Consider the following 24,604-nt stretch of genomic DNA (forward strand, 5'->3'; position numbering starts at 1 on the left):
GAGACTTTTTAGAAAGCTTTAGTCATGAACGTTTTGGGTCATGTGTGCCTATGTGACTGTTTACCAGCAATGTAAATAGCCTTGTGGTTTCATGACCTCAACCACAGGTTTGTTGGTTTTTGTTTTTAGTTTTGGTTTTTTTTTTCTTTTCCCCCCTCTTGATGGACTTGAAACGTTGTAGAAGACTGAGTTACAGTTTGATACGTCAAGTATTTGATGCTTTACAGCCCAGAAACCTCCAAACAGTATTCTGTGGTACTGGATACTTTGCACAAGAAACAACTGCATTTAAGACAGTTATTTATAGTTTCTGTATGGTCTAGCTGATGTATGGTTGCTTTCTATAGACTGTTTTTTTCCTTAATTACTGGCACCAAAACTGAATTGATGTCTGTCATCTGTGGCTGAATATTAATTTTTAAAAATTGTAATGGGTGTCATTCAGGAGGACTTTTCCATTTGGTGGGCAAATATCTATCACTTTATCACATTGTTAAATTGTTGGAGATGCATATATGCAGAGGCTTGGGAAGTCTTTTTTAAATCTGTATCATGGAAGAGTCCACTGACTCCTGACTCTTTAAGGCTGATGTTCCACATTGTGATACAAAGTGTAAGCTCTAGATAAGAGCTTTTATCTACAGTTGCTTCTATCACAGACAGAGGGGAGGGGAAAGTGGGAAGCAAAACTGAATAATGCCTTTGGCAAGATGAAATTAAAATTGACTGCAGTTTCACTTCCTAAGGTTCAGTAATCTGTACAAACCACTGGAAACAAATGTTCAGAACAGTTATTTTTGTGTGTTCACTACTTTATTGTGCAGAAGACTGCAGAATGACCACAGTGAACCAGATGAGAATTTATGAAACCTTATTGTCCAGCAGTGGCTGTTAATAGAGTCCAAGAAAGGAACTGAGAGAAAACTGGTAGAGTGTGCTGGGGGAGCAACCTTTGACTCCAGCTTTCTGGACTGGAAGTGTTTATATATTTAGTGGCTCCGGATAGATTTTTCCATGCATATGTCCCGGTGGGTTTTTTCCTACGCATTTATGTAAAGCTCATGTACCTGGACCTCAATGCATACTTCCTTCCTACATTGTGTTTGGTAATTCTTGTTTGTTTTGAGGCTGCCACCTCTAGTGTCACCTACAACTTGTTATTTCTCTTGTTAGAAGATGCTGAATAACCATCTCTCATTTTAGGAATTTGCCTGAGCCTAAGTCAGTGATGCTTGGTGCACCATAGCTGTCCTGTTTTAAGCTGAAGATGGCAATTATCAGAGAATATTTGATACCGAGCCTTTGAGCACTGTTTGCAGTTGTATATTTGAATAGAACACGTGACTGTTTCAGGCTTAGCACAATGGGGTGTTTGTTTCTTTGTGAAAGTTTGAAAAAAATCAAGAAGTCAGACCTGACCTTTGTGGTTTCTGAAACCTGTTAGAGTGGCTTTTGGAGTCCACAATAGCATCTGTTTCTTTTCTCAGGAGACTTCAAGTGTTTTGCTGCCTGTTATTGCACCTACAAGTATCTGAACAGTACAGCTTGACCATATTCAGAATTCTATAGAAGATGAACAGATTACTGTATCACTAAAATGAGTTGTGCATTAGCATCAGGAAAATACATTCTGTTCTTTGTCTCTGAAGCGAGGGAGAAGAAAGGGTTCAGCAATGTGAATTTTACATGTAGACTATAGTCCTTTAAATGAGCTTGATGAATCAAGTAAGAGCTGACTAAAAGGTTTTTAGTATTTCTTGTACCACTTCAAAAGTGAAGAAAAGTTGAGTCCTAATTGCCCCATCCCTTCTTCTCTGTGCAAACTACTATAGAACAGAAGATGAACATTTATGAGGGGCTCGATCTCATATGGGTCTGATGAATCTTAATGGAATGCTCAGTAGTTTACTTTGTTCCTCTTCTGGGGTGAGTTGACAGATTTGACTGGTGGTTCATAAATAGCTTAACTTTCTGCTCCATGTTTCCCTTTTAAGCTTTTTTTTAGCAAATCATACAGACTTCCAAGCAGATACTTTACAGATTAGGTAAAGACGCAGTATGTGCTTACTCTCCTCTTCCAGCAATTCCTGGAGGATGAGGCTTGAGCAGTTTTTGGCTCCTGTTTTTGTTTTTTCCAGCTCTGTGACTTTCCCTAGCAAATATCTAATACTGTGGTTTCAGAAGGTCAGTTCTGCAGAACTCAAGCATTCGTTCTTTATCCAAGTCCAGCCTACTTGTACTTAATCCAAATTGCATTTACACACGTGCATTCTGTGGATGAATTCCACAAATGCTGATTAGCTGTAAAGAGCAAGAAAGCCACCTATTGTGAGAATTTCTTTTTAAAGAAAAACCTGTGATTTCATTCAAAGACATAATTTGATATTATAATATTAAAGTCTCGTGTGACAGGTATGAAAATCCAAAGCCATTTAAGTAGATGGATGCATTAGTAAGTTTGTCAGAGAATATGTCTTAATTTGTCTTGGCTGGCCCTCCACCAACTCAGTGCATGTAACTTTTTCTCCCTCCTCTATTAAAAACAGGAAATTCAGTAAGTTCCTGATGTATTTGTGCTGTAAAGGGTGAGGAAGGGAAAACTACCTATTTAGGGACTTTGTAGAAGTCTCTTCTAAATGAGTCTTGCTTTTGTCCAATAAATTTCTTTGGTATCTTATTCAAGTTACACTACTCACCTGAAACAAAAGAAAAATTGGTATCTCCAAAGGAAGGAGACTTACATTATTGCATTAGAATAGAGCAAGACCAATTAACAGCTGTCAGAGGCTGCTTAGGACTTGGGAACTTGTTAATTATTATTTATTATAAATCCTGTCTTTGGCTGCTAATCCAAGTTGAGAGTCTTGTGGAAAATACTCCAAAGTGCTTTTAACTCACAAGGCACGAGAATACAGGTTATATTAGCCATATAAATATAATTAGCCATGTGTTAGCTAGACTGCATTCTCTATGCCTGTGGCAAATATGAAGATAAGACCTGCAATGCAAGAGTATTACCTGAAGGGGCTTTACTTCATGTGTAAGATAAACTAAAAATATATATACTGTCTAATAAAAATTCAACAGTCCGGAACCACCTGGCTGTTACTGAGCTCCATCACAAATAGCTTTGTGGTATTTAAATAACTGAGACTTCTCTTTGCTATAAAAATCTTCATCAGGACATCCAGATGAACAAGGAGCATGGAGACATTTGAAGCTGCTTTTCACATTTAATCAAAGTATTGTTTGGTTTGTGATGACGAAAGTTGTTTTTAAAGAAATTCTCAAACTACACTCATTTGAAATCTTTGCAGGGACTTAGTAGGAAGAGACCAAGAAAAGTAATAATTTAAAGAGAATTACATGGTGATGTACCTTAAAACAAGGCTTTTTTGGGAAAAATGCTGTGTAGTGTTTGCTGTGTAGTGTTTGCTGTGTTGAATTTCCATTACAGTTTTGGTATTTATAAAGTACGTTCTTAGTGCAATTTTACACTTTTTTCCCCCCTCTTTTTTTTTAATCCTCAAAGTAGCAGGTATTTACTTTATCCACTTCATGTTGCTTTAATTCTGTAGTAGCTGGGACATCTCATGCTTACAGTGGCCTATATCTTGCAGTTATATCCTCTGAAACAAAGCTGTAATTAAGGCATGCTTTTTTAATCCTCTGGGTCTTTTTTGGGTCTTTTGTTTTGTTTTTGTTTTTCTGTAAAAGGTTAACAGATGCTATAAATTAAGCCTTATTTTGGTGCACTTAGTGCTAAAAATCCCATTCTAGAGTTACTTTTTAAAAACTTTTTGTGGGCTTAAACAAAAAATTGTGTTGATAACTGAAATTTATTAATCCTTCTTTTGAAACAGTCTTGGGTTTTCCAACTCCATCCAAATATTGTGCCAGTCCAACTTGATCTGTTATGTAACTAGAACAAAATGAGGCAATCCTCAGTAAAGCAGAAGGTTGTCTGCCTGTTTAAATAGATCCCACACAGATGATATGTGAAATTAAAACTTTTTTTTCCTTCTGGGGGACATCAGTTTGAACACATAATCCACATCTTCAAGGAAAATAATTGTAAAGTTAAGAGTTCTTATTTGTGATACTCAAATGTATATTGCTGTGGTTTAAACAGATATATATGGATTTTTTAAAGTATGTAGGTAAAATAAGGACGGTCTATCCCCTGTATGTTTCCACTGCCTTAACTCTCAGTGGAATGCCTCTGCTACTTTAAAAATAAATATAAAAGATCTGATCAGCAAAAACTTTGTCCTATTTCTTTTCTACAAATGTAATTTCAAAAGTTCATGCTGTTGCAAAAAAAAAAAAGTCATCTTTAAATACTTAGTCATAAAATTAGTCATAAAAACTTAAAGTATTATTCCAATGGACAATGCCAAGGATGCTCTTACTGTTTTTACTAGTGAAATGAAACCTCTGTTCTCTGGGGACCTTTAATCTGAAAATAATGCTTGATGGATCACTAGAGAAGGGTGAGAAAAAAGTTAATCTCTTGGATATGTGTATCAACTGTGGACTTGGTGTATTCAGGACTCCTCTTGGCTCTTTTAAACAATGGGATTTTTGCTTTGAGCAATCAATATTAAGACAGGTATTTGTGCTATTAATGGGGCTCAGTAGGGAATGGTTACTATTGTCAGCAGTGCTGAAGCATGAGACTCTGCAAAAGCTTTTGTCCACCTTCATAGGAATGAAAGTAGGGCTACTAGGTTGTGGGATTCTGTAGGAACTGGCAAGGTGCTTGCTTCAATAATTGTAGGAGGACTAGTCTTTGTGTTTGTTAGCTCATGGTATTATCCTTGAAAGCCTCCCTTCACAGCAGGTCTCACACACAACCTATGCTGAGCATTCAGGGGCTGCTCCTCTGTATTTTCATTGTTATACCTTCAGGGACTGTCAGTGCTGATCAGAAAGACTTGGTATTCAGCTAAATAAATATGCATGGCAGTCCTTCCCATTTCTTTGGATCTTTGATGATCATGAAGTCCAGCCTCCTTTGCTTAAAGTAGTGAAAATTGGAACAGGTGTCTGGCTGCCCAAGATCTTATCAAACTGGGTTTTTAACCTCTCCAGTTGGAGACTCCTCAGCTACTCTGGCACTTGAGGCAATTTTCTGTGCTCTGAGATCCAGGGTTCCTGGGGGCTGCTCTTGCTGGTAACAACAAGAAGTAAAGGTGACAGTGAGCCTTTTCTGTAACTTCTGTCAGCAGATCCCCTGCTGATTCAGTCATGGAGCCCTAGCTTTCCTGTTGCTACTGCTGCTATTTTTCCAAAAGCTCATGAACCATTCTAGAACATTCTTGATCCTCCTTCTTGCTTTGATCCTTCTTACTGGGATCCTGTGATCTACGTTGTCATGGTCATTGCAGCTGTGTCTGCCCTGACCTTGACACCACTAGCCACTTTTTCCATGTTTGTAGTTTGGCATGTTTAGCAGAGTGCCTGCCTTTGGCTCCTAGTCCCCTGTTTCAGGAGGTAATAGTCAATGCACTTGCTCCCTCTTCTGTTTCCCCTCCAAGAGATAAGCGGGTAGTTCATGTTCCATGTGAGGACCAGGTGCCTGTAATGTGAGGCTTCTTCTGCTGGATGTGAAGAGGGATTCCTGTGGTTTTTTCCTTGCTCAGGTGATGAGTAGCAAACACCTGCCATAATGTCACCCATGTTATTATTATTCTACTCTCTCATCTGTGACCCTTATGGGACAAGCTGTCTCATTGTCCACAGCAGGGCCGAGCTCCATGTGTCCCTGCTGCTCTCCCAAATAGAGGGCATCTTTCCTCCCCCTCAATCCTTGAGGAGCCCCTATCCAGCTGTGGCAGTGGTCTGGTTTCCAAAACTTAAATGCTTACACTTCCTTGGCCCCTCCCTGTTGTCCTTTCATCCTCCAAAGGCAGTGTTTTGTAAGCTATGTGCATACTTGTGTGTCTTTCTAGGGTCGTGAGAGGACATTGCTGCAGCTGCTTCCCTGGGATTTCACCTGTCCCAGCCCATTATTTAATGATCATGCAAGTAGGAGAAGGGGCACAGAAGTCTCTGGTTGCTGTATGTTGTTATTGTGTATTAAAATTATTCTGAAATGAAATTGTTGGACAGCCTGTTCAGTTTTGTTCCTCTTGCCATTCATATCTGAATAGTAATTTCCTCACATCCCTGTCTGTGCATTGAAATATCTTTGTCACTACTTAAAGCCTTATTTAAGTTTGGGCTTTCCCCACTCTCCTTGCTTTGGAGGGTTATAATGAGCTCTTGCTAATATCATATCTGGTTCTTCTCCCTTCAGGCTTCTTAAAATATACTGTATATAGTTTGTATATGCTCTACTCCAGTCTGAATTTCAGAACAAAATACTTGTATTTGTGTTATAAAAGGCAATTCTTACCTCCATCTTTTCCTTCCCTGTCTTGCCCGGACAAGCCCATACTTGGATATCAGTACTTCAAAAGTAATTTTAAACTGGCAAAGTAAAACTTGATGGGATATCTCCCATGACTGAACATTTCACCAAGACAGTGTTAATTTTTTCCTCAGATGGGTATTTAATTTTGTCACTGTTTGAAATCCATGGGCACAGTTTGGATAAGCTAACAGCATGCTCTTTTAACTTCTAGTAGTTTTGTATCTTAATGATATATTGGTCTTTTGTGTCAGAATAAGCTGCTCCAAGGGACAGTTGTTCTTAAGTGGTTTCTCAAAACCAATGAGAAATCAGGAATTAATTTAGTAGCCCTTCTGCATCTCCTGTGTTCCAGTCCTATTGCTGATGACCTCTCTCTGTCTGAGACTGGCCAGAATGTTGGGCTGGGGAGTCTGTCTTAAGCTCCATGCAAAGGCAGCAGGCTCATTGTCTTGCAGTTGCCATGGTGGGGGAGGACTGAAAGGTTTTCCATCCGCCTTTATTTCAGTGACCTTTTCCAAGCTGGGAATAGCAGTTGAATTGGAAAACCTAAACAGTCGTTTCTCTTCAGTGAGTCCTTACAGTTTCCTCTCGAGTCTTGTAAGCTGAAAAATAAATTGAAATTGAGGAGGTAATATTTTCTGTTTTCAGAATGCCATTTCTGAAAATCTTTGACTTGCTTCCCACGCAATACATAGTTGGAATTTATTAAACTGCTGTATGTGAAGACTCCTGTGCTTAATGCTTCCAACAGCGTGCATAAGTGAGGTACAATAAAAGTTCAAAGTAATGTCAGCATGTAAAATGTTAACAAGTAAAAGCATGATAAGATTCTTTAAATATTCACAGAGACCTAATTTTCATCATCTACCTAATGTAGTGACTGGAGTATTCACAAACTCTGCATTTTCTTTCAGGCTGAAGGTTTTGAAGCAGATGTTGGAAGATGTTAGCTGTGGATACTGGAGTTGTGGAGGAATGGTTATCAGAGTTCAAGGTAATACACTCTCCAATATGTAGCCAGAAGTGTTGAATCACTGCTGTTGAAGTATGCAGGAGTGCTTGCATCCTCTAGAAAAAGAAAGATAGTAACCTTGGGTTTTGCTGAGATCATGTGATAAATACAAATGTCTCCTTGAAAGGATTTTTTTCCTTGCCTCTTTGGGGCTACATACTTCCTGACAGAGAGCAGTGAAAATGTATATTGTAGATGAATGATTTTATTGGTTTGAGTACCGGACATGACTGTAGGTTTTGCTCCTGCTCTGCTTAGATACACTGGAAATATGGTTTCCTGTCTGTGGAGTGGAATCCTTTCAAGGACTGGTGATAAGAATTACTGTAAGACTTACATACATTTAAACATACATCTTCTAAAAGAGTTGTTAAAAATGTTAAATTTTTACCTTCTTAAGTACTGGTGGAAAATATGTTTAGTGTTGGAGAAGAGCTGGAATTTGCATTAACTGGAATTTGTGCTTTTCCACAGTAATTCTCTATCTGGTAATAATGTTCACTATCTGTGTACAGTTGGTCTTGAGAGCTCCTTGAAGTATGCATCGGAAACTGTAAAAGTTTCACAGAACTGATGTCTCAGTGAAATTTCAGTGGCCGTTGCATTTTTGTAACTTTTCTAAAATCAATTTCCCATCCGCTGTTGTTACATTCAGTATGAAATTGCAAAGCGATGGAGTGCAGTGTGTCCTCTGGCAACAGTCTGAAAACGTGAGGATTTCTTTGTGAAACAAGGTTTAGTTTATAGTGAACTCTGATAAATAGTGACTTGTAATGGAAAATTGTTGAAATAGCTGTTATATTTTAATGATAAAAATTGCTTATAATGTTTTTTATTTCAGACACTGCCAGAAGCATCCATATCCAGCTATGCTACCAGCTTGAAAGACAAGACTGCTTTGATTTCATCTCTTTACAAAGTAATTCAGGAGCCACAGAGTGAAGTGAGTATTTTGGATCTCTCACCCAAAATGTCTGACATAACACTGGCAGAATGAACCCCAAGGCCTTGCATGCTAGGTAATAGATGAAGAGTCCCCTTCAAAAAGTTTGTTCTTAGTGATGACATACTATAATGGAAAAAAATTTGTAAGTCTACTGATCATAATTAAGCTTGTAGGTCACATTCATGGGCTTCAGGACTTGGATGTAGAATTGAGAAATGCATTAAGGAATTGAAAAGATTTTTGTGTCTGACAGAATTCTTTCTGTAATTATCACTTGAGTGTGAATCTCTTGGTGTCAGAAGCTTGTCTATACAATGCAAGAGAACAAAGTTAGGTTAGCCATCCTTTTTAAATTGTTGCTTAGGGGGTTTTTAGGTTTTTTGTTGTTTGAAATGCATATGATATAAAGACCTGGGTTTATACAGTAGATGTGTACCCTCACTGAAATGAGGGCAAAATCTGAAAAAAATTGTGGGGAAGGGAAGGCAGGTTTTCTCAACACCTGCACTAAGAAAATTCTGTATCCCTTCTGTATCCCTGTATGACTGCCCTTGTTTTAAGATGTCCAGGTATGTTCAGAACATCCTGATCTGGGTTTCATTGTGTGTTGTTAACTGCCTTGTACCATCCAGAAATAATTTTGGGCATTATTTTAATACTGCACCAAATCCTTAATTCTTCTGAATAGACCCAGAAAGAAGGCATGTTCCCAAAGTTTGAGATTATGTCAGTACTAAAGGTCAGAGGATAAAAAGTTTTTATATAAATGCTTTTAGAGAGTGCTGATAGTGGAACTCCCAGGTTGTCCAGCAAAAAACAAATGTACTTTTAATTTGCTGCTCAGAAAGGCATTCTGAGTCATACCAACTACTGAGTCAAGCCTGTCTGGTCTTCAAAATTCATATCAAAATGTAAATTAATCTGATGAGTCTCCCTGTTGATAGCCTAATTAATACTTTCATATGTTCTTTGATTTTTTTCCTACTTCTGACAATCACTAGGTTTCTCAGGGGCCTTAGTAGCAGAGTGCTGCTGCAACTTCTGCTTGAAAAGGTTGTTGGGATAATTCCAGGGGCAAGATGTTGAAGATCTCCCTTTTAGTTAGACTTTGAATTGAAATGAAAAGCTAGTGCTGACACTGAGTGTTGTGCTGCCTTGAGAAAAAGTCCTAAAATCTTTTTGGGACTGTTCTCCAAGTAGCCATTGCTTTGTGGGAGAGGCTACTTGGAGTTTTCCACATTGTGAAAATAATTACAAACTAGCAGTTAAAAAGAAAAAGTAATATCTTTCAACTGCTATTTGAGATCTGTTAGCTGCATTGTGTAATGTCATCTTGCTGTACTGTGGAGGGTATGTGCTGTCCTCTCTTATCTCATGGGTGTAATGCAGAGGGGAAGGATTAATGCATTAACACTACAAATACTGCAGAGTTTAAAAATGGACAAACAGCCCCGTCTGTACACCTGTGAATATATGCACTTACCATAATTATCAGTACCGTCAAATTGTGATTAATCTTGTTTTGCAGGCTGGATGAGGGGTTTTTATAAGCATTTGAAAAGTAATCATGGGTATTGGCATCTGTAACTGCATTTTCCTGTTGGTTCATGTTTGCTTTTTATATTGGTTGCTTTGGTTTGCTTTTCCAAAAAAATAATTAGCCATTTGTAAGATAAATGGACTACTTGTTTAACATCCACTTCGTAGTAGCTGTGTTAGGAAAGACTTTGTTAGTTACTTTTGAGGTTCCTGGGCCGCTTTCTAGGTGAAAAATGCAGTTCAGTAAAAGGAGAGTCCAGAAGATGCGTAGATTTAAAGGACTTAAAATTCACTAAAGACTTCCAGTGGTCAAAAATAATTAAATAAATATTTTTTTTTTCCCAAAGATTGAAGTTCTTTTGCTTTTTACTTAAAACACTCTTGCTGTCTTTTTAGATAGGAGCCAAACAGGCACTTGCATTAGGAAACAGCAAGTGTTTGGAGTGTCTAACACACTTGGGTACAGCTTAAAAGAGGAATGAAATTGCTTGGACATTCTTCTTTTTCCAGCATTAAGAAACCTCTCAGTCTAGTTCTTTCTATCTTTTAGTTCAAAATGGTATCTTGAAACAGCAACAGTCATTAGTGTGTTTTGATATTAGGTTGTAGCATGTGGTGGCATTTTGAGGAAGAAAATCTGTTTTGTACTGATTATGCATTTCAATGTGCTGATACAAAGCTGTCTGAAGTGAGATAATGATGTAAACATGGATACCTGTCACAGCTATTTATGGGCCTTTTAAAGTTCAAGTGCATCATTCAGAACTGATACTTCATTATGGCAAGGATGTGAATTGTGTAAAAAATATAAGCTGAATATGGAACACAGTTCTGCTGGGAAGGTTTTCTAGAAGGATCTTTGCTGTACTGCTCTTAAAACTGATGACTAGTTTACCTTGGTATGGCTTTTTTGCCTTTATTGTAGATTTTTCAGGGATGATTTTTCCAAAGTGAAGCTATATTTCTCGGAAGCTAAAAGTTCCTCTTTTTTAGAATGGACCAGATTGTCCCAGATTACTTCTTAAAAAAGAACTCAAATCTGCTAAGATCTTTCAGTTTCAGAAATAGCTTTGGGAGATAAGAAATGTTGACTTGACTTTTTCCATGTTCAGGAGGAAAAGCTTAGGAAAGCAGGCAGGTATTTTTCTAGCATGGTCTCCCTGGTGATTTTGCCTCCTTTGCTTCAATAAAGGGATGACTATAGAATTGGCTTTCTTATTTTCCTGAAAACTTACTCTACTAAAACTAAAGTTGTGATCTAGACAAATAGCAGAACTGAATTTAGTAGTTCAGCTGACTTTGAAAGTGCTTGCTGATTTTGACAATATTTTCTAATTGGATAAAATTAGGAAATCTCCTAATTTCCATATATTGACAGGTGGTGCTTAACACAGTGTTTCATCCTTATATCAGAGGTAGGTGGTAGCACAAGAAGGCATGTTAAATCCAGGAACACAGGCAGGCTGATAACTAAATTGTTTAAAAATCTTTTTTTAACTTGATCTAGCTCAGCGTATTATTTCCAGTTCAGTGTTTTACATCCATTTATATCAGCTTAGCATTTCTGTCTCAAGTGTATAAATACAACTGAAGCTTCTAGAAGCTTATAATGAGAGTGGTAAAATTAATTTTGTTGTATATTAAGTTTTTGTAATAGTTGGAATTAAAGTGTTACACAGCTCTTCTCACTAGGTGGGTAAAGCTTCCAGCTTCATTTTGTGTATGCTGTTGGAGTTGTAGCATAACGAGACTGTTTGTTCAGGTAGTTTGCCTGTATATTAGAGATACTGGGAGGTCTGAGGAATGTGATAACTAGCCTCTATTTTTTGCCTTTGAGGCTGGAGGAAGTGAGCCAAAAACAAGGCAAAGCAGCCATTAGAATTTTTTATTCACGTAGGATGAATGGCTCTATTTTTATCATACAAAAGTATGTTACAGGCATGAAAGTGTATAAGGTGACTTGAGCAGTTACTGTATCAGTCATGCCCTGATAACTAAAATGTTATTTTTATCAGTTTAAAGTTTTGGCTAAGGGATTGATCCAGACAAAGTTGCAGATTTTTGTAATGTTTTATTCATTCATGATTGTAACTTGTATTTCAGCTTCTGGAGCCAGTTTGCCACCAGCTCTTTGAGTTCTACCGCAGTGGTGAGGAGCAATTGCTGCGGTTTACGCTGCAGTTTCTGCCAGAATTGATGTGGTGCTATCTTGCTGTCTCAGCCAGCAGAGATTTGCAGAGCAGTGGATGCATAGAGGCTCTTCTCCTAGGAGTTTATAACTTGGTTTGTATTCCAACATTTTGTTTTGGAATAAAAATGAAGTGATTATTTCAGTCTCAACTTTTCAAATCGGTGTCTTTCAGAAATCTACAACATGAACTTTCATTCTTTGGTCAATAGTTTCTCTGCTCTTCCTGTGGTTCTTGAATTTTTTGTTACTTATTTCTTGGTATGGTGATTAAACTCACATTCTGCTTGAGAATTTTTCGAGATGCTGCTTTTGAAATGGTTGCCTGTATTTTGACTATCGGGACTAAAACCACAAAAAAAATTACTTTCAACTAATACTTGACTGCTGAACAGCTTGCTTAGCTTTGAGAAATTAAAGGTGCCCATTTTGAAATAACCATGACATTTTTAAAATACTTTTAATGAAAATACCCTGTTTGTTACTGTATCTATGCTTTGAAGAACAGAATTAATAAGGAATCCTTAAAAGCACCATATTTTAGTGGTTTTATGGCTATTTTGAAATACTTAGTGTTTTTTTATGTCTGTTGGGATTCTTGTCTGTGTAGTTTGCTCTTGTTGTTTTAGGAAAGCTTTTTGTGAAGCTCAATAGTGATGATCTTCAAGTGTCTTCATCTGAAAATCCGGAGAAGGCAGCTGCTATCCATCTCCTAGAAATAATCATAGGTGTCTTCACCAAGCAAGGGGAAATGTCTTTTTCACCCAGGAGTCTAATTTAAGAGACTGGAGCCCTTATGTTCCACTCCTCCTCAGGCAGAGTACAAGCTTCCTGCCTTTTCTGTATGCTCAGTTGTATCTGACAAGAAGAACATTCCTGAAAAGCATTTGCTCTTATCTTCTGCCTTAAGGCAATTCACTCCTTTATATCCATGATGAAGTAATTTAAGATGGTTCATGGATGTGGCTGTAGTCACTTGTTTTTCTCCCAGAAGAGATTACATTTAAGTTAAGCTTGAAACCAGTCTGGTAACATCCTCTCTTAGCTGTGAAGAGTTTCTTTCTCAATTAGTAACTTGGCTTTCCATCTTCAGCTGCCTGGGGTCATAAGAATTTCACAGCAAGCTTCTTTAGGAAGCTGTAGATCAGCATGACTTTTGGGAACTCTTTTCCCTGTTTTGCTTTAAGACATAAGGAATGCTTATGATAAAGCTGTGCCTTGTACTCACGCTGACTTCTTCCCTGCTGTTGATGTTGCATAAAATTTATAATTGAAACAATCAAGATGGTATTGTTCTTTAGTGTATAGGTTGAAAAGGTAGTAGGTGACCTGCTTAGATACTTATTTTCTATTTAACCAACAACTCTATGCGTTCAAAACCAAGAGGAAATACGAAGCCTAATATAAAAGTAATTCCTATGTAAATGTGTACAGTGGACTCTTGGAAACTTAACATGTTCACTAGGAGTCCTGCAGTTTCCTGAAGGAAAATGAAAAATGAAAAATTTTGCTCAGAATAATTTTAAATTGGCTACATTGTGAGGGGTGGGGAATTATGTGGCTGAACCTTGAGATCATGAACTGAACTGTTCTACGTTCAGCTTAGGGATGTACAGTGGTAGTGCGTGCAATTGAAATTTTTTGCTTTCCTAGCTGTAATTATCAGAAATTCTTTTAATACACTTCATACACTTTAATACACATCATACACTTTAATACACATCATACACTACAAATACATCTTGAAATATACTCCTGAAACTTAATTAAAAATCTGATTATAGTGAAGAATACAAATATTAATATTTTTAGAATTTAGACGTTTGGATGTAGCCATTTTCTTTCCCTTTCTCTGTATATTGAGGAACATGTTTTCTGCATTTTTCCAGGAGCAGTATTAAAAATTAAAGTATCAGTGGTTTATGTGGAGAGTGGAGAAGCTGTGCGGCTTTTCAGAAGGAGCAGCTCTTTGTGCCCTTTTGATCCTTTTCAGTCTTCCTTTACCCCTTCATCTTTTATTTTAAGACAGGAGTTTTAATAATTACTATGTGAAGTTAGACCTTCAGCCTTCCAGCATGGGTGTTAGGAGACACTGAAACTTCTCTCTAATTATTACTTCTGGATATATGAAATCAGCTGCTGAAATTTAGAAAAGAGGGAAGTAATCTAGTGTGTGGTGTTTGTTTTGGTCAAATCTGCTTTGGATTGTTAAATTTTTTTATTTGAAGTACTCCAGTGCTCTTTTGTGGTACAAAACCACATCTTGTTTTGCCTTACCCATTAGTCTTCTGCCAGCTATTGCTGTGGTGGTATCTTTCAGGAAAGCAGCTTCTTTAAAGCTTTGCATCCATGCTTCTTTTAATTCCACAGAGAGTGTTATCAGACTTGGGCTTTTGCAAGTGCTGTAGTCTGCTGCTGTCAAACCTTATGAGGCTGCAGTCATTCCAGAGCTGTGATATTTCCAAAACAAATTATTTGTTGAGTGCTTACTTGATGGTTAATAGTTTTCAGAACAGAATTATTGATTGTTAACCTTCACAATTAGCAAACAGTGTATAATTAAAAAAAGATAATGTTGTTTTAAACATAATGTTTCCTCTTAGTGTTTTTAATGTGGGTTATGTATGCAAATGGATGTGCCCTTGGCTAAGTCATTTGAAGAGTTTTCATTAACAAACAAAATGTGCTGTGATAGAAAGCAAATAGAGAGATATTTCCAGCTTGCAGCTTGGATTGTTACAGTATCCCTATCAGTCCTTTTAATAAATAGTATTTAACACTTTAGGATGTCTGTTTTCTGTAGTGCAGTGTAACCATTGATATCTTGTGTCTTTTTCAGGAGATAATTGACAAAGAGGGACATAACAAAGTGCTGAGTTTCACAATTCCATCTTTGTCCAAACCTTCTGTCTATCATGAAGTAAGTGACAACTATGAAGAGAAATTCTTGATTGAGAAGGGCAGTGTTACCATGACTGTCAGGGGTCTTGGCCAATCAAGTATCTCCCAAGGCTGCAGGCATCTCACTGGCCAGAACCTGAAGGGGCATGGAGTTCAAACCAAGAAGAGCATCCAGACTGGGTCTTTCAAATGCCCTATATGCTTTGGGGGCCTGTTTTTTAAGAACAAAAGTGAAAAGTAGTTTTAACGTGTTGTATGGTGGCAGAGGAACATAGTTCTGAAATTTCTGAGTACTGCTAACTCATCTCTGAGGCCTTTTCAAGGTGGAATAGTCCTAATTGCATAATACCCATGCAGCAACAATGTATTTTTTTTCTTTTCTGAAGCCATATGCCTTATTTGGTGTAAAATGAACAGATAACAACATCTAAACAGTTAGATAACATTCAGCCTGTTGAAAATTCATATGTAAATATGGTGAGGCTTATTGTTGTCTGTTTCCACTTGCATTATAGCAAGATTTGAGGTGCACATGCTCTGAATGACCCTTTTTTCCTTCAGCCTTCCAGCATTGGCTCCATGGCTCTCACCGAAGGAGCTTTGTCACAGCACGGTTTGTCCAGGGTTGTGTACAGTGGACCTCATCCTCAGAGGGAGATGCTGACAGCCCAGAACAGGTGAAATTGGATCATGGGATTTTGCTTCAGAGTCCCTAATGGATCTGAGCTTCTAATTTTTAGTATAGTTGCATACTGAAGGAGGATAGGTGTATGTTGTGTTTTGTCATGTGTTTTTTTGCTTCCAAACACGTGTAAATGTAGATGCAGAAAGATCAGCCAGGGTATATTACTACATGCAGGGGAAAAGCTTACTCAGTTGTTGATTAAATTGAAATACAATGCCAAATCTGTTCAAATAATTCTTGAAAATTTCCCTGTAAATTTGTTTTCTTTTAAAAAATAAAGTTGGTAATGGAATTCCAATGTTTCTTTCAAATCCCAGGTTTGAAGTGCTGACTTTTCTTCTGCTCTGTTACAATGCTGCCTTAAGCTACATGCCTGCAATGTCTCTTCAGTCATTGTGTCAAATTTCTTCAAGGTAATTTCTGTAGGTTGTTTACTCTTGAAATGGCATTACCAAATTGAAGTGCAGTTAGTTTGGACTTTTTTTTATAAAACAAGCTTTGAGTGCCCACAGGCTGCTTTCAAACTTCTTCTCATAGGTGTTTACAGCTGCAATATTTCCTTTTAAAGTATCTCTTATATAACTTTGGGTTGAGATCTCAAAATGGGGAACAATAACCTGGCTTATATGCAGGTTAATCTTCTTTAAGAGTCAAAGGGAACTGTTTGTTTTTAATAACAGTAGTTGTAATTGTATTGATTAAAGAAAATCAGAAGTGTCTTTTAGAAGTGTGGTATATTTTGCATTGAAGGTTTACTGAATAAATTCAGATGGTAGTAATAATTTACTAATAAATTCAGATGGTAGTAATAATTTACTAATAAATTCAGATGCTGTGCAGGTTTAAACTTTCTTGTAATTATAGTAGGTGTTGCAACTAGACATACATCCATTTTTATGGACACATTGAGTATTTCCAAAATCAGGTGTTGCTTCAAAAAATCAAAATAATAATGCCAACATGCCCCTCCTGACCTCAAAACAAAATAAAGCCTATTTCAGCTTTAATTACAGCGTCTATTTTTTGATCAATATCTATTTTCAAAGAAGAGAAATGTATAGTAAACATGTTTGTCTCTGGATTTTGAACTGTATGTTAAGGGAAAAATTAGAATGCTCTCCTTAACCCAGGAAACCCAAGAGACCAAGAAGTCACCTGCAACAGCTTTTTCCTAGGATAGTTCCTAGGGCTTCTCTCACAACTAAAGCATGATAGTGGATGCCTGTAAGATTTCCTTCTCTTCAAAGGAGGCAAGAGACTTTGGAATTTGAAGCACTTTGCAATATTTACAAGAGCAATTACAAGATCTTTGTTAGATAAACTGCTTTAATATATGAGGTAAAAATACTTAGAAGCTAAGGATTGTGGAAAGGAGACTAATGTTGCTTATTCTGCTTGATTAGGTTTTGATTGTATTTGGAATAAATAAATTTTAAAGCATCCAAAAAAACCCCAAGCAAGTTACTAGTAGATGCAAGCAAGTCTTTCTACTTCAAAATGTTGAATGTCTAGATGCTGAATTATTTAATGCTATACAATTTAACTTCTTTCATTGTTCTTCATTCCTGACTGGTTTTGTCATTCATCTGCTTACTGAAAATCTTACCCTGACAGCAATTTAGAATAGACAGCATGTTAGAGTTGTGGGAATATGTGTCAGAAGCCCTGAATATCTTTCAGTGTCCTGTTTGGATGCAGTGGAATCTATATTCTGCTATTTGGATAAATAGAATAACTCCTTTAATTGGTTTGAGCAATGGGGAATTTAAGGGGGGTTTCTTTTGGATCTACAATAAATGTCTTTTCTTCTAGTAAGTCTAATTCAATTTTTATCACTTTCTTAAATTGCAAATAGGGATCGTAAATGTGAAAATTACAGCACAAAATATTTTGTGCTGATCTCAAGTTGTAAATCCAGAATTTTTGTATCTGGGCAGTTACTAAGTCTCTCTTCAGGAGAATGTTACCTTAGTTGGATGTCATCCTTGCATTTTTAGAAGTAGTAACTCAGGGCTTCTAAAAACTGATCAGTACTGGTGAAGTATTGAAAGTCTATAACCTACAAAGGTGGTTCCACATTATATACTAATGAACAAATGTATGATTTCTTCAGAATTTGTGTCTGTGGGTTTCCTCGCCAACAAGTGAGAAAGTACAAGGGAGTCAACAGTAGGATTCCAGTTTCATCTGAATTCATGGTGCAAATGCTAACAGGGATCTATTATGCCTTGTAAGTTGTGGTTTTTTTGGTTTTTTTAATATGCAAACAAAATGCCAGCCCAGTTTGTGTACTTGTTCAGACACACTACCTTGGAGGCATTTCATTTTCTATGGGCACACATTGTGTGTAGCAGTAAGGGGTCCTTGGGAAGAGACAGTTCTCCAAGTAGTTGGATGAAGTTACCTGTGTCACACTGGGGAGAGATGGCTGGAGCAGCACTTGATAGGTGTAACTGCTGATGGGAAGCAAATACTGTAAAAACTCTTTTCCACCCATTGTCTACTGTTCACATTTTTGCGTGGTTAGGTTTGACATCAGTCTATTTAAGGAAATGAGGTTATATTTTTTCTCTGAAATGCTGATGTCATTAAATTTTGAAAGTCATGTTAATGTGTGAAGCTTACTCAGTAACTTAAATAATTGGAGACTGGTAATACAGGAATACTCAAAAGGTGGAGTAATATTAAAAAATCCTGATTGTATTTCAGAATATTTTGTGATTAGCTGATCAACAGCTAATGATACAATTTTTAAACTGCTTGAGGTGGCCAGTGAAAATAAAACTTTGTCTCCATAAATGCTACTTCAAAGCTCTCTAAGTAGCAGGCTTACTGCTAACAAACACAAGTAGTTCCAATTCTCTAAACTGAACTCTCAAGGAACACCAGAGCTGTGAAGTTTAGGTGACCAAAAAGGTTCATCTGTTGACATAGATGCTTATTATTACATATAATTTTACCTTTGCAGTTATAATGGAGAATGGGATCTGGCTCGTAAAGCTATGGATGATGTTTTGTATAGAGCACAGCTTGAGCTGTATCCAGAACCTCTGCTGGTAAGTATTTTATTTTCTACTCAATACTTGGTTGAGTAGAATTTTTAGCCTGGGAAATCCTTGCTGTGAGCATGCATGATGCAAGATGATACCAGGACCCTGAAGCTGTGTGTGTGCTTGTGCAAACAGCTCAGTCTGTAGGTGCACACACTACACAGGGCTTTTCTCTGCCCTTAGTCATGTCATGTTTCCTTCTGACCAAGCTGTTTTCAGCAGAATGCTTCTAAGTCTTCAGAACTAAGGTAATGGTGCAGCAGAAGGAATAACCACATCTTGAAACCGGAAACTTTAAGAAAGTGGCAAGTAGAAGTTCTGAGAGCTAATTGCAGCCAACATTCTTTATAGGCCATGCAGAAAGGTGGCGTGCTTGTTGACCATAAATTGGAATTGCACACAGTATTCTTCTTGAAATAGGGAGAATCCCTGACAGAATTCTTCTAAAATTTGTACCTTTGTGATAAAAACTTAAGTGCATCTCTTCTGTTCTAGGTTGCTAATGCAATAAAAGCCTCATTGCCTCAGGGTGCCATGAAATCTAGTAAAGAAGGTACAAGATGCATTCAGGTTGAAATTACACCTACTTCATCCAGAATATCAAGAAATGCTGTGACTAGCATGTCTATAAGAGGGCATAGATGGAAAAGGCATGGTAAGAAGCACATTTTGCAGTGAATTCTTAGCTTTTTCCATGTTTTTAAAATAATATTGAGAATTTTGTTATTTCACATATTTATTGCTTATAGGCAAGCAGCAATTTGGAGGTTATTATTGTCTTGACTGGTGAATGGGAATCTCAACACAATTCAGATGAAGTATATTCTTTATTTCCTTAACCATGTTTTTAAAAAAACACAGCACACACAAACCCTTTTTGTTAAAGGGAGGTGTACACAGTTAGTACTTCCTCAGAAAATTATGTTCCTGCTTTCTTCTGAAAACTAATTTCTAGTACCTGAAGCAAAATAAGTATTTAAGAACTTTACCACAGAGCCTCATCTGTCTTAAAGTACTTAAACAAAAATTGGATTTAAGGATAGAGGGGTAAGCTACTATGTTTTGGTGTTATGGTTTAAGCCCACACAACAAGTAAACCCCATACAGCTGCTTGCACACTCCCTACAGTGGGATGGAGGAGAGAACTGGAAGAGTAAAAGTGAGAAATCTTATTGAAATAAAGCCAGTTAATGAGATACAGCAAAAGCTGTGCCTGCAAGCAAAGCACAGCAAGGAATTCATTCACCACTTCCCGTGGGCAGGCAGGAGTTCAGCCATGCCCAGGACGGCAGAGCTCCATCATGTCTAATGGTTACAAGTCTGGGAGGACAAACAGCAAATATTCCCCCTGTTCCTCCTTCTTCCCCCAGCATTGTGTACAGAGTATGATGTTAGATAGTGTGGAATATCCCTTTGGTCAGTTGGGATGAGCTGTCCCAGCTGTGTTTCCTCCCAGCTTTTTGTGCACCCCCAGCCTGCTGGCTGGTGGGGTGGGGTGAGGAGCAGAAAAGGCCTGGCTCTGTGCAAGCAGTGCTCAGCAATAACAAAAATAGCCCTGTACCAACAAAATGTCAACACCATTTCCACCCCAAATCCAAAGCACAGCCCCATACCAGCTGCTGTGAAGAAAATTGTCTCTGTTCCAGCCAAAGCCTGTCGATTTGGGCAAACTAGTTTAAGGGCTTCCACAAAGCAGGACACAAATCTGGGCTGAAAAGTAGGAAAAAATGATGCCAAATGTACTGCAGAAGTAGCAGTACGAGCAAGAGATTCTGAGTGTCTAAATGTTGTATTCCTTCACCTTTGCCATCTTCAGGTGAGGGAAGAGCCACTGGACCAGCGATCAGAATTGGCAATTGTTCTGTTGGGATTGAAATTCTGGTAACAGGCTAAGAAGCATGAGTGTAGAGAAGAGTGTTTTTCTAATAAGTTCATTGAAGATTTTATAGTACCATTAAAATTTCTGTAGGATGTTCCTAAGTGAGCTTTTGTAGTATATGAACAGTTAGAAAAATTTTGCTAAGTTAACTTGTCATAAATTGGCCAAGAGGTAATTCAGGTAAGTGTTGAGAAACAGTTGGTGGTAGAACACATTGTGTTCTAGTACCAATAGTTAGCTGCCAGAGAGGGCAGAGGGCAGAGAAGAAAGGTAAAACAACCAAATTTCATTGCCGTTGATTAAAAACTACTGAAAACCATCAGACAAAGACGAGGAGCAAAACATTAGTGTCTTTAGTGAGATGGAGTAGCAGGTCATTACTGACATCTCAAGGCTGCTTTCTTTCTTCAGCCTAAAAGTTATTAAGCATGACCTGATGGAAGAAAACTGTGTAACAGCTTTTAAATGGACAAATGCCCTCTGAAGCTTGGCAATTTTGTTAGTTATTATTTTTGAGTGGTTTTGATGCTCGTTCAAATAAGATGGTGGAGAGTAATACAGATCAAGGATACTTAGTGCTAGGTCATCCAGAGAAATTGAAAGTGTATTAAAATAAACATTCCCTTTGTGTTTACAGGACACTACAATGGTCCAAAATGAGTATTGGATACATCCTTATAAGAATGCAAAATTTTCAGCAAATACAGAAATAGAGAAGTTTCTACAGTTATTGCCTCCTTGCAGGGAGTCTGGCTTGGTGAAGTTCAAGGAAAAAAGTGTGTGACAGGTGTGCCCTGCAGCAGATAACAGTAAGGTGAAAGGGAAATGAAAATACCAATTGAACTCAGAAGTGGAGTGGAATGCTTTCATGAGAGTCTTATAAAGTAGGACAAATTGAGAGGAACAGCAATAATCTAGTTAGTGCAATCCAAGCAAGAAGTGAGTAGTCAGTGTTCAGAGATGAAGACTGAAAGATTAAGGACTTTTTCAAAACACCTCATGCCAACATTTTGTTTGGGTTTCCGTGAAAATGTTGGATTTGTCTCAACAGTACAGGATTTACTGAAGAGGAAGAAAATCAGTCGGTGTAAGGTGGGTTGGAGTGGAATACATGGCAGGTTGTGGGAGTAATTGTAAATTTGAAGGCTATGCAAAGACTAGGCTGATTAAGAATCCAAAGCTGAATCTGTGGTATCTTGCTAAGTGACTGCCAATTGTCTTCTTTTAAATGGTAAATATTCCATACATAAATCACTTTGGCTAATCTCCTCAAAATTCTCATTATAAAATCCTAACAAACCTTTTGTTTGTGACTTGGACAGCCTTTTTAAAGTGGGAGTGAATGGTCTCCCATTTTTAAAATTCTTACTAAACTAATTCAGTGCCCCACAATTCCTGAGGAAAGAAAGATATGAAATACCTCTTCACAATTGGCATGCAGAAAGTATGGCAAGGCTTGTGTTTACACATGCTTGTTTGAATTAAAATGAATACTGGAATTGGTAGAAATTAGATGACAAACCTCATACCTCTTGACCATTATTCCCTCTCTCTCTCTCTCTCTCACACATACCGTGTAAGAGGAAAAATGTATTTGGGGGATTATTTTTATTTTCATTATAATAAAAACTAGTGTAAATGGATTTGGAAGTCAGAGGAGACAGCTGAGAGGTGTTTGATGTTATACATTACATGGACTGATGAAGGAAATTATCTTGGGGAAGCAAGGGCAGCAGTTTTCAATCTCTGCTTAAGAGTGTAAAATAAAATAGAAGAACCTCAGTGAATCACATTTCCAACTGAGAAGCATAGGCTTTATTTTCTTTGTGTTTTAAAAAATTAATTTTACTATAGAAGTTTTCTGACATTAGATCTTGCTAGCCTTTGCTAGAACTCTAGATTGAAGTCAGTTTTGAATAAAGGTTGACTTAACATTAAATCTTTTTGTGATACTTAACCCTGTAATTTGTTCATTAGGAGCAGTTACTTAGAGGGACTTTTAAAATTCAATTAGTAATGTGAATCTGGACTTCAGAGGTACTTGAGAGGCACTAAACGTGAGGGGGGTTTCAAAATAGATCCATCTAATCACAAATGGGTATTGGTTATTGAGTGAGCTGATACTAGCCACTACTTAGCAACAAATTATTTAGTGCTGTTGGATTAGATTGCCTATATATTATCACACCTGGAGGGAAGCATTAGCTCTTGTGTGTAGAGGTGTATGTAAGAGAAATACTCTGATGTAACAGACTGAGAAGAGCTGACCAGATGTTGGTGAGATACATAACACAAGAACAAAGACATCAACTAGCAAGGAAGGACAAGAAGTTACTTTTTTTCTTCACTGCAGAAGCTGACTTTCATGTAGTACACAAGGTTTAGAAATACTAGTCTTTGAATTCTTTCTGTGGAGAGAATTTTCTTACTCTTTTTTTTAACAGTATTAATTGCTGAAATAATTGTAACTTGCAAGAATCTGAAGTTAATGCTAATCTTAGGGTATAAGCCCGGTCCTTTTATGACTAATTAAATATGCTAACACAGTTGTGCAGGACATGCAGCTTGAGCTTGTGGGGGTTAAAATTGAATTGCATTCTGAATGGTCAGTTTGCCTGTGCAGTCTGAGGTAAATTATCTGGGCAACTGTAATAAGGTAGATTATAATTTTGAATTAAGTTTTAGCAATTAGTAAACATGAAATGCATTTATCAGAGTTGTTTGTACTACTCAAAGCATTCAGAAATGTGACACCAAGTACATTTTCCTTCAACTGCTGTGGATATATCTATATTACCAATCAAACTGATATAGTTATTCATTTTCATTTCTACACTGTTCAGCAGTGTCCTTGGTTTTCTCTTTTCTTACATTACCTTGTGCACTGAGTATTAATAGCTCTCTCTCAAAGGCTAGACCCCCAGAGGTGTCCAGCTTGAAAGCAGTATTATCTGCACCACCAAGCACTGTGAAGCTGAAGGTTTGGGTTTCCTTAAAAGCAGTAAAATAAGGAGGGTGTGGATTGCGTACTCTTATCCCTGCCCCAAGCCTGTAGCTGCTATGGTAGGCAATGCTAATGGGAGTTGAGATACCCCATATCCCATTTTTTCCATTAGTTTTTTCCTGTAGTCAGTTAAATTCAGAGAAGGGTATATTTCCTTTAGATGTAATTCTAATGAGTAAAACTCGTACCTTTTGGGGTTTTTTTCCTCAGTTCATTGTAGTAATGGTTTCCCAGCTGTGGGAATGCAGCAGTTTTGGGTGAAGCGCTGCTATCACAGCCGGATGTTACATTTCGAAGTGCACACCACCAAATAACTGCAACTGGGTAATGCTTCTATGCAGAATCTTTTACCAAAAAAAAAAAAAAAATCTTCCCCTGTTTTTCTGATTTCTGCTGTGTACTTTGAGTCTTCTTTCTTTGGAGTTGGATAATTAGTGCTCTTCTGACAGTTAAGCTCTGTTCTGTCCTTTTTTCTCTCTGGATCAGCAGGAAGGAGTTTCAGATTGCCATTGGAGAGGCACAAGTTCCTCACTCCAGTGAAGTTAGAGCACTGAGGCCAGTCAGAGCACTGGTCTTCTTACTGACCTTTCTGCTTCTGTGTTTTTAGAAAAAAAAAGGGCTATATTTGGTGGTGCTTTCATTATCACAATTGTTTCTTTATTGTTATTGCTATTCCAGTTCATGGAGCTCTTTGCCACCTTTGCTGCTGGAAATAGAAGACTTTTGCAGAAAGTGCTGCTACAAGTCAATGGTTCTGAGTTTCCTCCCAAATATCAGGAATTTAGTGAGGAATAGCATCAGTTATTAATGCCATTTCCTTTGGGTGGTGCAGATTGTTAAATTGATACTTTGATTGGTCATTGATTAGTTAGAAAGAGTTATGATCATTAGAATTTTCAGGTAAAATAAGGGATAGCTCTTACACTAGGGGACATTGATGTCCATCTCTGGCTCAGTAGTGATCAGTGCAGACAGCACAAAT

The 24,604-nt window shown here is 37.5% G+C and overlaps 1 protein-coding gene across 4 annotated transcripts in view; it reads left to right on the forward strand.

The window, feature by feature from the left end:
* The window catches only part of HYCC1 (hyccin PI4KA lipid kinase complex subunit 1), a 43,171-nt gene that overhangs the window by 12,071 nt on the left and 6,496 nt on the right, over nt 1–24,604 (forward strand). For all 4 annotated transcript variants that reach the window (XM_084222584.1, XM_084222587.1, XM_084222586.1 and 1 more), the window contains exons 2-10: nt 7,333–7,412; nt 8,272–8,373; nt 12,019–12,198; nt 14,943–15,023; nt 15,566–15,681; nt 16,007–16,102; nt 17,803–17,919; nt 18,658–18,745; nt 19,235–19,394. In XM_084222584.1, coding sequence (XP_084078710.1) covers nt 7,362–7,412; nt 8,272–8,373; nt 12,019–12,198; nt 14,943–15,023; nt 15,566–15,681; nt 16,007–16,102; nt 17,803–17,919; nt 18,658–18,745; nt 19,235–19,394 — 991 coding nt within the window. In that variant the 5' untranslated portion in view covers nt 7,333–7,361. The remainder of the gene's footprint in view (nt 1–7,332; nt 7,413–8,271; nt 8,374–12,018; nt 12,199–14,942; nt 15,024–15,565; nt 15,682–16,006; nt 16,103–17,802; nt 17,920–18,657; nt 18,746–19,234; nt 19,395–24,604) is intronic.

The sequence above is a fragment of the Fringilla coelebs genome (genome assembly GCF_963513975.1).
Source record: "Fringilla coelebs genome assembly, chromosome: 1".
Lineage (NCBI taxonomy): Eukaryota > Metazoa > Chordata > Aves > Passeriformes > Fringillidae > Fringilla > Fringilla coelebs.